Here is a 14,358-nt window from a genome sequence, read left to right on the forward strand (position 1 = left end):
CCTGCAGAGCAAGGAGGGTGGGGTTGGGGGAGTGCCAGCTTCCACCACTCCCTCTGGGGTGGGGGTAGAGGGGTGTGATAAAAGGTGTGTATCCCTTTAACAAGGGCCCAACCCCAGGGCCAAGTCAAGAGGGAGCTCAGTCACTATCTCCCCACCGAGCCAGCTCAGCCAGGCAGGGCTGGGGAGGGAGTGGGACAGATTCTGGGAGTGCAGTGGGGAGGAGTCCTGGCTGGGCTGAGCTCGGGGAGCTGCTTGGCAGTGTCAGAGCCCAGGCCCCAGAGCCCTGCTGGAGAGGAGGTGGACAGAGGAGGCAGGTGAGCACCCCAGGCCTGCCCTGGGAGGGACCCCGCGGGCTTGGGAGGCCAGGAGAAGTGACAGTGAGGGGTTCTGGGGAGAGGGGCCTGGCCGAGGCCCGGCAGGAAGGTTTTGTTAATTATTAACTTTCCTCCAAGGCCACTCTGGGAATGGGGAGTCCCGGGGGCTGGCAGAGGCCTTCCAAGGAGTGAATAGGGTGGCAAGACCCCCTCTCGGGGCCAGCAACCGCCTGGGCTCCTCTCCAGGGGCTAGGCCACTGGGCAGAGCGTTTGGGAGCTCTGCCCGCAGCGGCTCCGTCCTCCCCAGACAGAAATGGGCAAACGCACACCGGTGGGGGGCTGAGGGGTAGCCAGGCCTTGCCGCAGGCCTCACCGTGCCCTGGGAGAGGTGATGGGGCCCGGGAGGGCCCAGGGAGGCCGAGAACGCGGGCAGCGGGGGCAGGGGCTGAGGCGGCCTCTCTTCCACCCCGCGCCCTGGGCAGGTCCCGGAAGCGGGCCCCATTGTGCTCCCGGAGCTGTTCCTTGGGAGGGACCTGGGTGAGGCCCTGGGGAAGCCTGGGAGCTCCCCAGGAGAGGGTGAGGGAGAGGGGCGGAATCTCCAGCCCTGCAGCTTCTCCAGCTTACGATCCAGGCAGGTCGTGGCTTGAAGCCTTGATTGGCAGAGGCACCAGGTGTTAGGAGGCTGCCCCTGCCCTGCAGGTTGTGGGGGTGAGGGCAGGGGGGCTGGCGAGCCGGCTGCAGCCTTTCCCCACCCACTAGTAAAGTGCTCTGTGCTGGTGAGGCCAGGGGAGCCATGTGTCTGTGTGTCTGCTCCCAACTTCTCCGACTTCACTGGTCTCAGAGAACTTTTCTGAGGATCTGGCTTCTTGATACAAAAGCAGCAGGGGGTGGGAGGTAGCTGGCTTATCCAGGGGTGGCAGCGTGTCTTGCTATGTGTGTGTGTGAGAATTAGATGCAGGGAGCCCTGTGAGGCAGGGAGGGCTGAGGCAGGTGCACCTGTGTGAACCCTGAGCCTCGTTCAAGTGGAAAGAAAGGTTGAGAGGGAGCAGGGTGCAGGGCTGCGGAGACTGGGGAGATGGGTTTGGAACAATCTTGCAAATCGAGACAGCAGTGCCAGCCCAGCTGGGATTGAGCCTCTGTGTATATCGAAGGCAGCTGGGACACACGAGTGGGTCAAGAGGGAATGACTGGCCGGTGCCGTGGCTCAATAGGCTAATCCTCCGCCTTGCGGCGCCAGCACACTGGGTTCTAGTCCCGGTCGGGGCGCCGGATTCTGTCCTGGTTGCCCCTCTTCCAGGCCAGCTCTCTGCTATGGCCCCGGGAGTGCAGTGGAGGATGGCCCAAGTGCTTGGGCCCTGCACCCGCATGGGAGACCAGGAGAAGCACCTGGCTCCTGGCTTCGGATCAGCACGATGCGCTGGCTGCAGGGCGCCGTCCGTGGCGGCCATTGGAGGGTGAACTAACGGCAAAGGAAGACCTTTCTCTCTCTCTGTCCACTCTGCCTGTCAAAAAAAAAAAAAAAAAAAAAAAAGAGGGAATGACTGAGAGAATGAATAAGTGATTCAATGAACAGACAAGCAAATGAATGATGGAGACATGAGGCAGGTGGAAGGGGCAAAGAGGATGGGCCTTTCAGCTTGGGCTCTGGAGAGAACAGAGGCTTGGGGAGAGGAGCCCATGGGCACATCCCAACACTTGGGAACAAGCAAAGACCCCAGCATGTCATGGGAAGAGAACGTCAGCTTTGCAGGGGTCAGGGGCTGGGGGCTGGAGAGGTGGGGGTGGCTAGCAAGCACTTGGAGGGGGTGGAGCTCCGCATCTGGGGGTGGGAGGGTGGGGCTCCAGTGGCTGGGATCCAGGGGCATGGTGTCAGGGCAATTTGGGCTTTTGGAGAAGTCAGCAAGCTGGGCAGAGGTGGGCGGGGTGGGGGTGAGAGCCTCCTGGTTGCTCAACGATGAATCAGCCCAGGAGAAGACAAAGAGAATATTGGGGGAGGAGCAGGGGCCAGGGCAAGAAGGCCCCTTGGAGGACACGTGGTCCCTTCGGTCTCCCTTTTTTGGAAGGCTTGGTATACACTATCCCCACTCCATCTCCCAGGCCAGTTGCAGGAACCACCTCCTGCCCAACCTTGCTAAGAAGGGGCTTCTGGGGCAGCACACCTGTGCCACCCCCATGCTGGAGCCCCATAGGCCTAGCTGGTGCGAGGACAGGCAGGCCAGAGGAGCAGGTGGCTGTGGGATGGGGAGGGTGGCAGCACCTGTCTCCTGGCTCCCAGGGGAGGGAGGGAGGAGGAGGGTAATGACACCTCATGGTCCCACTCTGATACCCTTCCTCAGAAGCCCCAGGTCCAGATGGTTATCTCCATTCCTGTCCATTTTAGAAGCAGGTGAGGAAGGGTGGGTTAGTGGGAGGAGAGCCTAGCAACCGCATGCCAGAGATGCTGACAGTGCCTGTCTGGTGACCAGCACCCCTGAGAGCAGGCGGCCGAGTCATCCCTTGGGTGCTCACCTCTGGTTGTTGCTGCCCGAGGCCGGGTAGGGGTGGGGCATGGTGTTGAGAAAGGACAGGAGGACCCTCTTCTGGCTGGAGAACCAGACTCCAAGGAGGCAGACAGCAGGAGAGTGGGCTGACCGGTGGCGACAGGCACCGAGACATCCAGTTCTTTCTCTTTCCCTGTCCCTGTCCCTGGCTGTTTGCCAAAGGATCCCTCAAGAGCGAGCGAGGTCCGAGCTGGTTAAGGGTGGGGGCTTCTCCGAGTTCTCCTCTACTGCCACTGCTGAGTTGGGAGTGGGCACACACAATCCTTCGTGGCATGGACGCAGTCTCCAGAGTGCCCAGGAAGGCTGCTCAGGGCAGCAGAGTGACAGAACATGGCTTAAAAACTTGCTCCTCATTTGTGAACCTAAGAGTGTGTGACCAGCTGACCAAACTTCCAGCAGGCAACCATGCAGTGATGCACGCAAATAATGAGTATGGGAAAGAGGATGGTTTCCTGTAGTTCCGGCACCAGCCTCATCCTTCCAGCCACAGACCAGAGTGGTCAGGGAGGGAGGGGGGGGGCAGGACTTCCCGCCAGAGCCCCCTCCCTCCCAACTCCCCTTCTTGCTTGCAGCCTGGCTTCCTCCCCCTCCCCCAGTCTCAGTCTTCCACCAGAAAAGGCTTCATTAAAGAAAAGGCTCAGCAAGGTGGTCATGGGCCTTGGCTACCTGGGTGTCAGGGTTGCAAGGAAGCGGAGTATTCATAGAATATCCACCATGAGCAAGGCCCTGGGCCAGGCTGTGTGGCCACCAGGCCGTGTGGCCGAGGAGAGATGCACGGATTAAAAGCAGGGCGGTGCTTGTGTATCCAGGGTTTTAAAAACAGTTGTCACCAAGTCTGCGTGTCCTGCCATGTGGCTGAGAAAATACAGCAGCTGAGTGTAAAAAAACACTATGCTTGGCTCAAGGAATGAGACAAGACCCAGAGACTGCGGCCACACCAGTGGTGTGGTGCTGGCGGGGCATGCAGACACTGGGCCTGTGGGAGTCAGGGGGCTCGGGTGCCCAGGGCAGGATCCAGGCAGGGTCCAGGCAGGGCCGAGTGCTGGGCAGGCATCCACTGGGGAGAGAGGCCAGGGTGCTGGGCACGATGGCTGGGGCCTACTCAGGCCCACACGGTGGCTCTGTCCCTGTTGTGTCCGCCTCCTCTGGCCAGGACCAGCTGGCGAGGGCAGCTGGAACTCATTCCTGGGCCTGGGGGTGGGAGGGGAGTCTGATTTGCCCGAGGTTGACTTGGGGGGGCTCTGGGCATGGGCGGCGACTCACAGACTGTATCCGCCTGCTCCCCTCATATCCTGTTATTGAGAGGGCTGGCTGTATCCGCTGGGCTGTGAGCGCCTTTGTCCTGGGGTGAGGGGGTGACGCATGTGGCCTCTGCTTTGGCAGCTGCTGCTGTGTCCAGGGGCTGGCAGCAGCTGGGGCAGAACGGGGCTGCGTTCCTGCTTAGGTAAGGGCATGGGGGCTGCCCACGGGTCCCCCTGTATATTTAGGGGTAGGGACGAGGGAGGAGAGGCTGGCAGGGTATGGCGGGTGGGGTGTGGCACAAAAATATGGTAGGATAAGGCCGGCGCCGCGGCTCACTAGGCTAATCCTCCGCCTAGCGGCGCCGGCACACCGGGTTCTAGTCCCGGTTGGGGCGCCGGATTCTGTCCCGGTTGCCCCTCTTCCAGGCCAGCCCTCTGCTGTGGCCAGGGAGTGCAGTGGAGGATGGCCCAGGTGCTTGGGCCCTGCACCCCATGGGAGACCGGGAAAAGCACCTGGCTCCTGGCTCCTGCCATCGGATCAGTGCGGTGCGCCGGCCGCAGCGCGCCGGCCGCGGCGGCCATTGGAGGGTGAACCAACGGCAAAAGGAAGACCTTTCTCTCTGTCTCTCTCTCTCACTGTCCACTCTGCCTGTCAAAAAAAAAAAAAAAATGGTAGGATGAATTAGAACTTTGTCCTTTTTCAGAGAGGGACAGGGGGCAGCTGTGGCTTGAGACCCTGGACTCACTTGTCTGGGAACCTAGAGCCCAGGACCCTGCCTCCCACGGTGTTGCCTGGAGCTGGGGTCCCCTCTGGTCCTGAGGGCGCGGAGCACCCCTCCCCCCCCTTGGCTTCTCTCAGCAGATCCTGCCTACGCTTGCCCTCAGGGCGGGGGCTTTGGGGGGCCAGGTGCGGAGCAGGGGGTAGGGGTGGGCAATGACTCCTTCCTCCTCTTCCCAGCTCCAGCTCTCACCAGGGCTCTACCGAGCCTGGTGCCTGCGGCTGGGGAAGGGCTGTGGAACCTGCTGAGGCAGTCCAGCTGGAGCACCTGCCTTAGCCGAGCCAAAATAGTTCTCATTCCAGGGCCCACCCCTGTGTGCCCCGACCCCTGCCTCCTCCCTTCTCCGGAGGACCAGCCGGCCTGGGGTGGTGCTGGTGGGGGAGAGGGGGAGGGTCCAGGGCACCAGGTGGGCACGGGGTTGGGGGAGGTTAGTCTTCTCACCTCCCCCGCTCCTGTTGCTGCCCAGGCCCTGCGGGAGGTGAGCCAGCGCCATGGCTGAAGACGGCTACACAGAGCTGGAGAAGGCTGTAGTGGTCCTGGTGGAAAACTTTTACAAATACGTGTCCAAGAACAGCCTGGTCAAGAACAAGATCAGCAAGAGCAGCTTCCGCAAGATGCTGCAGAAGGAGCTGAACCACATGCTGACGGTGCGTCCCCCACCCAGGCAGGCCCGCCTCGCTCCCGCGCCCTCCCTCCGCGCCTCACCTGAGGCCAAGGCCCTTGCAGAGCTACCCCCAGCCCAGGCGCTCAGAACCTGCGCCCTCCCTCAGCGGGCCTTTTCCAAGGACGGGTCCTGGCCTCAGCGCAGGGTCTGTGTGGGCTCTCTCCAGGGCTACCGCCGTCAACGTGGCTAATTCTGCTTCCTCCCCAGGACACAGGGAACCGGAAGGCCGCCGACAAGCTCATCCAGAACCTGGACGCCAACCACGACGGGCGCATCAGCTTCGATGAGTACTGGACCTTAATAGGCGGCATCACGTGCCCCATCGCCAACCTCATCCGCCAGCAGGAGCAGCAGTGCAGCCCCTAGGGGAGCCCCGCCAGCCCCGCGAGGCACCGCCCCAAGCCCCGCCCCGTGCCCCTCCCAGGGCCCTCAGCCCCCTACCCCTCACCCTTCTCCGCATCCTTGCTGAACGCGGTGGAGCGGGGATGTCAGGACCCCCCTGTGAGTGTCTCAGCCTGGGGATGCCTCCCCAGGGGGTCTCCGGTCTTCGTCCCTGGAGCCAGCAGGCCCCAGGTGCCTCTCAGTGAGCTCTCAATGCTGTCTGGGGACCCCAAGGGTTTCCTGACCTCCTAAGCCCACCCGTCCTCCGGCGTCTGACTCCTGGTCTGGCGTGACCGCCAGAGGTCAGCTGGCTGGCCGACGTGTCCCTTCCGCTGGTGGCAGCGGCGGCAGTCGGAGCCACCTCTCCCCGTCCCGTGAGCCCTCCTGGGTAGAGAAGCACTTCCGGGGCTCCCCTCCAGCGGCCTCGGCATCTGAGAAAGAGCCAAGCAGTGCAAGCCTCCGCCTCTGCGCAGCCACCAGATGATGGAAATAAAGGCTAGGTTTGGAGTTTGTATCTCCCGCACCTGGTCCGTTTGTGATGCTCATTAAAACCCTCCCACCTCTCCTGAACATGGTGGTCTCTGCCCTGGGCCCCAAAACAAGGTTGGGGGGGAGCAGATCTCACAGAGAAATCCCAAAGGGAGAGCAAGAAGGAAACCAGGGGCTCCTGGACCCCAGCAGGCGCTGTCGGCCCTGGGGGCAGCTCCCTGTCTCCTGCTCCATGACGTCACCCGCTCTAGTCCCTCCCAGCCCAGTCTCAGATTCACCCTCACCTTTTAGGTGCACCTGAGGTCTCCTTTCACCCTTACTGCCATTCAGTGAGAGAGGGACCCTGAGTCATGAATTCTCATCCAGAGATTCTTCCAATACACGGAGGATATGTGGGGTGGAGAAGCAGGAGTGCGAGGGAGGAGGGATATGGGAAGCCAAGACCTGTAGCTTCTGGAGGGGTGGCTGCCAGTTTCTCTGTTTCTTCCCTGCTCCTGCAGCCAGGGAGGTCCCAGCCTGCAGAGCGTGGGATCGGTGGTTTCCAATCGAAGGCAGTGCGCCCCAAGGTTTAAGGTCTCCTCAAACATGCACTGACATGGTTTTACTGGGATCCACTCAGGCCCCCAGCCTTGTGAAGCTGCTCTGTCCCAGAACGACTGGCAGCCCAGGTGTCAAGGGGGCCTCCTTCCCCACTGCCTCTCTCAGTCACCCTCCTTAATTAAGGACTAAGGGCATGCGCTTTACCTGTGCAGAAAGTTTCTCTGCTGCCTTGACTAGTGGTGCAGATGAACACAATTCAGGAGGTGGTATTCTTATCTTCTACTTATCTCTCCACTCACCTACCATTCACCTATCCATCCATCTATTCATGGATGGATCAGTTCATCCATCTATTCATCTGTGGATCAATCTTCTATCTATTATATATATTCATCCACCCATTATCCTTTATCTATCTATCAATATCTACCAATCATCTATTATATATCAATATATTATCTATCCATTCATCTACCAATTATCTATCAATCCCCTATCATCTGTCTATCCACCCATTCATCTATCCATCCATGTATCATCTATTAATCATTTATCCATCCATCCTTCCATCCATCCATATATTATCTATCAATTATCTTTCATCTGTCTATCCACCCATTCACCATCTATCTATCTATATCTATCATAGGGAAAACACGTGACACAAATCTCCCCTCTTGAAGTGTACATTACAGTGTTGTTAATTATATGCCACTGTTGCACATCAGGTCTCTATAGCTTTCTCATCTTGCATGACTGTAACTCAACAGCCATTGAACACCTCTGCTTCCCCCTCACCCAGTAACCACTGTTTGAATAAGTTTCATTATTTTAGACATCTCTATCTCATCTAAGTGGAATTGACCGTATTTGTCTTTTTGTGATTGGCTTAGCTCACTTAGCATAAAGGCATAATGTCCTCAAAGTTTATCTAAGTTGTAGTATATGACAGGGTTTTTTGTTGTTGTTGTTGTTTAAGATTATTTTATTTATTTGTCAGAATTACAAAGAGAGGGAGGATCAGAAAGAGCCATCATCCAACCACTGGTTCACTCCCCAGATGGCTGCAACAGTCAAGGCTGGGCCAAGCCGAAGCCCAGAGCCAGGAATTCCATCTGGGTTTCCCACATGGGTGGCAGTGTTCCAAGTACCTGGGCCATCTTCCTCTACCTTCCCAGGTACATTAGCAGGGGGCTGAATGGGAAAAGGGGCAGCTGGGACTTGAACCGGTACACATCTGAGATGCTGGCATTGCAGGCGGTGGCTTAACCCATTGTGCCACAACATTGGCCCTCCCCTTTTTGTTAAAAGAAAAAAGGCTAAATAATTCTCTGTTTTATATTAGCTATCTATGTCTACTACATATACACATACTAACACATTTTCTTTATCTGTTCAACTGCAGATAGACATTTAAGCTATTTCTACATCCAGGCTATTGTGAATAATCCTGAAATGAACATGGATTTGCAAACATCCCTTCAAGGTCTTTTTCTTTTTTTTTTTTTTTTTAAAGGCAGAGTGGATAGTGAGAGAGAGAGAGAGAGAAAGGTCTTCCTTTTGCCGTTGGTTCACCCTCCAATGGCCGCTGCGGCTGGCGCGATGCGGCCAGTGCACCGCGCTGATCCGATGGCAGGAGCCAGGTGCTTCTCCTGGTCTCCCATGCGGGTGCAGGGCCCAAGCACTTGGGCCATCCTCCACTGCACTCCCTGGCTACAGCAGAGAGCTGGCCTGGAAGAGGGGCAACTGGGACAGAATCTGGCACCCCGACCGGGACTAGAACCCAGTGTGCTGGCGCCGCAAGGTGGAGGATTAGCCTGTTGAGCTGCGGCGCCGGCTTTTTTTTTTTTTTTTTTTTTTAAGATTTATTTATTTGTTTGAAGGGCAGAGTTACAGAGAGAGAGAGAGAGAGAGAGAGGTTTTTCTAGCCATTGGTTCATTCCCCAAATGGCCACAATGGCCGGAGCTGGGTCAATCTGAAGCCAGGAGCCAGGGGCTTCCTGGGTTTCTCACGCTGGTGCAGGGGCCCAGGGACCTGGGCCATCCTCTACTGCCTTCCCAGGCCACAGCAGAGAGCTGGCTTGGAAGTGAAGCAGCTGGGACGTGAACTGGGGCCCACATGGGATGCCGGCCCTGCAGGTGTTGGCTTTACCTGCTAAGCCACAGCGCCAGCCCTGAGATCCTGTTTTTCATTCCTTTGAATATAAAGCATACTCAGAATTCAGATTGTGGAATAACAGGTAGATCCATTTTTAATTAAATTTTTTAAAAAATTATTTTTATTTTATTTGAAAGAGAGACAGAGAGATCTTCCATCTGCTGGTTCACTCCCCAAATGCCTGCAATAACCAGGGCTGAGACAGGCCAAAGCCAGGAGCCCAGAACTCAGTCTGGGTTTTCTACGTTGGTGGCAGGGACTCAGCTACTTGAGCCATTACATACAGCTTCCCAGGATTGCGCTAGCAGGAAGCTGGATCAGAAGTGGAGGAGCTGGGACCTGAACCAGGCACTCCAACATGGAAGGCAGGGATCCCAAGTGATGACCAGTCTTGCCTTACTTTAAATTTTTTAATTTTAAAAAATGTATTTATTTGAAAGGTGGGGGAAGGGGGAAATGGGGGAGGGAAAAGGGGGGAGGAGAGAGAGAGAGAGAGAGAAACATGAGAAAAACTCCTGTTCTTTGGTTCATACCCCAATTGCCCACAGTGGACAAGGTTGGTGGGACCTGAAGCTGGGGTCTAGGAGCTCAGTGCAGGCCTCCCACAAGGGTGACAGGAACTCAGTTACTGGGGCCATCACTGCTGCTTTCCAGGGTCTGCATTAGCAGGAAGCTGGAGCCGGGAGTTGGAGCTGGGTGTGAAACCCAGATACTCCACTGTGGGGTGTGGGTGTATCAGTCGGCCTCTTAACCCCCAGGTCAGAGGCCCACCCCCATCTTTAACCTCTTCAGAAACCTCCGTAGTGTTTTTGTGGCAGCTCCAGCATTTGACAATCCTGTCAACAGGGCTGAAGGTTCCAGTTTTCCCATGTCCTTATCAGTCCTCCTAGAGTTTTCTGGGTTGTGATGGAATGAGAAGGCCGTGCCAAGATGGCCGCTGGCAAGCCAGCCTCAGTTACTCAGAAAATGGCTTCGGAACCCACCTGGCAACAGAGCCTGCCTGGCAGCAGGCAGTGATTGGTTACGGCATAACCCACCCCTTGACCGGCTTGGCTGCCTTGGCTATATAAGCTGCTGTACCAACTGAGGCTGCTCGCCTCTGGCCTGCTTTCACCCGACTCCCAGGGTCTGTGTGGTGACTCCGCGCCTCTTTCCCCCGCCTCTTTCCCCCACCGCGCTTCTCTCAGAATGAATCCACAACACTGGGTTTTGCTTTGACAGTGTCCATCCCAATGGGTCTGAGTGATATCTTGTTTGATAGGAATTTGGTGAGACAACCAAGGTTGGTTAGCAGCAGTTCATTGCAAAGTTTTGTTTTACAAAGGAAGGACTGTGCCTTTAAGAAGCAACAGCTAAGCCCCCTCCATGCCGCTCTGGCTGGAGGTCTTTGACCCTAATAAATCTTTGTAAATCTCAAAAACAAAACAAAACAAAACAAACAAACAAAAAACCCAAAAAACAACACAGCTGTTGCACAGAAGTTTTTAAGTTTGATATAGTTGCATTTGTTTATTTTTGCTTTTGGTGTCATATGCAAGAAATCATTGCCAAGATCAATTTTTTTTGAGGCGTTTTATAGTTTTAGGTCTTACATTTAGGTTGTGAGATGAAGGTCTAGATTCTTCCACACATGGATATCCAGTTTTCCAAACTCCATTTGTTTAAGAGTCTGTTCTTTCCCTATTGTGTAGTCTTGGCACCCTGTGGCCATATTCATTTCACCATACTCATTAGAGTTACTTCTGGGCTGCCTATTCTGTCCATTGGTTTATATGTTTGTCTTTGTGCCAATGCCATACTATTTTGACTAATGTAGCTTTGTAGTATGTTTTTTTTAAAAAGATTTATTTATTTACTTGAGAGGTAGAGTTAACAGACAGAGACAGGGAAAGAGAGAGAGAGAGAGAGAGAGAGAGAGAGAGAGAGAGAGGTCTTCCAATGTTGGTTCTCTCCCCAAATGGCTGCTATGGCCCGGGCAGGGCCAGTGTGAAGCCAGGAGCCAGGAGCTTCTCTTGGGTCATCCCACATGGGTGCAGGGGCCCAAACACTTGAGCCATCTTCCACTGCTTTCCCAGGCTACATGTAGAGAGCTGGATTGGAAGAGGAGCAGTTGGGATACAGACCAGAGCCCATATGGGATGCCGGCGCCACAGGCAGAGGCTCAGCCTACTAAGCCACAGTACGTCAGATTTTCTATTTCACTTTCCCAAGGCAATTTCTAATTTCCTTTGTGACTTCTTCAGTCCATTGATTGTTGAAGAGTGGATTGTTCAAATTCCACGTATTTGTGAATCTTCCAGTTTTTCTGGTGCTATTGATTTCTAGTTTCATTCACTGTGATCAGAAAAGAGACTTGGTGGGATTTCAATGCCTTTAAATTTGCTGACTTGTTGTGTGACCTGTGGGGTGTGATCACTCCCGGGGAACATTCTGTGTGTGCACTGAGACTAACATGCGGGACCGGCACTGTGGTGTAGCGGGTAAAGCCACCTCCTGCAGTGCTGGTATCCCATAAGGGTTACTAGTTTGAGTCCTGGCTGCTCCACTTTCGATCCAGCTCTCTGCTATGGCCTGGGAAAGCAGTAGAGGATGGCCCAAGTCCTTGGGCCCCTTCACCCATGTGGGAGACCCGGAAGAAGCTCCTGGCTCCTGGGTTCAGATCGGCACAGCTCTGGCTGTTGGGGCCATTTGGGGAGTGAACCAGCAGATGGAAGATCTCTCTTTCTCTCTCTCTCTCTCCCTCTCCTTCTCTCTCTGTGTAACTCTGACTTTCAAATAAATAAATAAATAAATAAATAAATCTTAAAAAATACAGTGAAAAGGCAGAACGATATTTAAAAAAAAGAATAACATGCATTGTGCCGCTGTCAGACAGACCGCTCCCTTCATGTCTGTCCAGTCGGACTACAGTGTTGCTCAAGTCTGTTGCTTTCTTACTGACATTCTGTCTGGTGTCTTAAAAATTATTAAATATTAATCATATAATTTAATATTATATAATATTTATACATTAATATAATATTAAATTGAATAATTTGTTTTTTTTAATTTGAAAGGTAGAGTTACAGAAATGGAGAGGCAGAGGCAGAGAGAGAGAGGGAGAGAGTTTTCCATCTGGTGGTTCACTCTTCAAATGGCCGCAGTGGCCGGAGCTGAGCTGATCCAAAGCCAGGAGCCAGGAGCTTCTTCCAGGTCTCCTTCTTGAGTGCAGAGGCTCAAGCACTTGGGCCATCTTCTGCTTTCCCAGGCCCTAGCAGAGAGCTGGATCAGAAGTGGAGCAGTCGGGATATGAACCAGTGCCCATATGGGACACCGGCTCTCCAGGCAGGGTTAACCCACTTTGCCACAGTGCCCGCCCCCTGTCTGGTTATTTTATCATACATGCATATTTTTTTCTTTTCTTTTTTACTTATTTTTAATTTTTTTTTTATTTTTTGACAGGCAGAGTGGACAATGAGAGAGAGAGAGACAGAGAGAAAAGTCTTCCTTTTTGCCGTTGGTTCACCCTCCAATGGCCGCCGAGGCCTGCGTGCTGTGGCCAGCTCACTGCGCTGATCCGAAGGCAGGAGCCAGGTGCTTCTCCTGGTCTCCCATGGGGTGCAGGGCCCAAGCACTTGGGCCATCCTCCACTGCACTCCCGGGCCACAGCAGAGAGCTGGCCTGGAAGAGGGGCAACTGGGACAGAATCTGGCACCCCAACCGGGACTAGAACCCAGTGTGCTGGCGCCGCAAGGTGGAGGATTAGCCTATTGAGCCGCGGCGCCGGCCATACATGCATATTTTAAATGAGTGATGTTTAGGTTTAACTGAACACAATTAAAATAGTCTTAACTGTTTTATTTAAAAATCTTACTAGTGGAGTGGGTGTTTGGCCTAGTGGTCAAGACACCGATAAGGTGCCTGATCAGAGTGTCTGGGTTTGGTTCCTGGGTCCACTTATGACTCCATCCTACATTAATGCAAACCCTGGGAGGTGGAGGTAATGGCTCAGGGGTTGGGTTCCTGCCACCCGTGTGAGAGATCTGGGTAACATTTCTAGCTCCGAGCATTGGAACTGCTCCACTCATGGCTGATGTGGGCACCTGGGGAATGAACCAGTGGATGGACACTCTCTCTGTATCTCTGTCATGCAAATAAATAAAAAAAGTTGCAATTTCTGGGGCCGGCATTGTGGTGTGGCAGGTTAAGCTGCTGCCTGCCACTCCAGCATCCCAAATGGGCACTGGTTTGAGTCTCAGCTGCTTCATTTGCAATCCAAATTCCTGCTAATGCACCTGGGAAAGCAGCGGAAGATGGTCCAAATGCTTGGGTCCCTGCCACCCATGTGGGAGACCTGGAAGAAGCTCTTGGCTCCTGACTTTGGCCTGGCCCAGCCTCTCTCTCTCTCTCTCTCTCTCTCTCTCTCTGTAACTCTGACTTTCAAATAAATAAATAAATCTTAAAAAAAAAAAAACAACTTAGCTGTCAGCTTGAAAATTATGCAAGGCAGTACATAGTTCTAAAGATTTCCTATAAAGATTTTTAAAAATCCTATTAGAAGCCAACTGTGTGGAGACAAACCACCGCTTTAGAGAGTATTAGGATATCTGCACAGCGGGGCGGGTGCTAGCTGGGAAAGCCTCCTGGGAGAAGGATGAGTGGGGCTGGGGCAGGAGGCAGAAGCGGGCAGGCCTGGGCTGGGGTTGCAGGGGCAGAAGGGGACGAAGAGCCGCTTATAAGACAGAGGGCACTGACGGGAGCAGCCAAGGCCCTGGGGTGGCGGCAGGGATCCTGGGGGCCCGTGAGCTGGAGGATCCCATGGGCAATCCTGCAGGACCCTTCCTTCTGTCTCCTTCCCACCGGCAGGCTCTGGCCCCCACCCCCACCCCACACAGCATTCCCGTTCCCATCGTTCCTTCCCAAGGCAGAGGGAAGGTGGGGAGGGAGGAGAACGTCCTGTCTGTGTCAGAGACTCCCCTAGGTGGGCTGGGGGAGGAGCGCTGGCTGGGAGGGGCAACCCCAGCCCTGTCCACTGTCCAGGACCCCCTCTGCCTCCTGGAGACAAGGGGCTGCGCCTCCCCCCCCCTTCACTGGCCAGGATCCTTGGCAGGAGCCCAGCCCGGACCCCTATCTAGACTTCAGAACAGCTGGGAACCGGCTGCTGTGTGACCCCAGTTAGAAGCCTGTGGCTAGGGCTCTAAGCTTGAGCCTAGAAGGCTGGGGAGGGAGCTGGGCTTCTCTGGAGGTCAGAGCACAGGACTGGGAGCTGGAGA

General features: G+C 54.9%; 1 protein-coding gene across 2 annotated transcripts; it reads left to right on the forward strand.

Annotated features, from left to right (window-relative positions):
• Positions 1-263: 263 nt before the first annotated feature.
• S100A16 (S100 calcium binding protein A16) lies at positions 264-6,489 on the forward strand. 2 transcript variants are annotated; one of them, XM_051857287.3, is made up of 3 exons: positions 264-314; positions 5,341-5,521; positions 5,746-6,489. In XM_051857287.3, the coding sequence occupies exons 2-3, from the start codon at positions 5,366-5,368 to the stop codon at positions 5,902-5,904; spliced, it is 315 nt and encodes a 104-aa protein (XP_051713247.1). In that variant the 5' UTR covers positions 264-314; positions 5,341-5,365; the 3' UTR covers positions 5,905-6,489. The 2 variants fall into 2 exon arrangements, with proteins under 2 accessions (XP_051713247.1, XP_051713248.1); XM_051857288.3 differs by lacking the exon at positions 264-314 and adding an exon at positions 4,188-4,298.
• The last annotated feature ends 7,869 nt before the right edge of the window (positions 6,490-14,358 follow it).

The sequence above is a fragment of the Oryctolagus cuniculus genome, chromosome 7 (genome assembly GCF_051225735.1).
Source record: "Oryctolagus cuniculus isolate XC-2025 breed Fujian yellow rabbit chromosome 7, ASM5122573v1, whole genome shotgun sequence".
Lineage (NCBI taxonomy): Eukaryota > Metazoa > Chordata > Mammalia > Lagomorpha > Leporidae > Oryctolagus > Oryctolagus cuniculus.

Excerpts from the sequence above, each read along its gene's own strand:
- S100A16 (XM_051857287.3), top strand. The coding sequence starts at position 5,366 with ATGGCTGAAGACGGCTACACAGAGCTGGAGAAGGCTGTAGTGGTCCTG. Across the intron at positions 5,522-5,745 it reads AGCTGAACCACATGCTGACG|GACACAGGGAACCGGAAGGC; the intron begins GTGCGTCCCCCA and ends CTTCCTCCCCAG.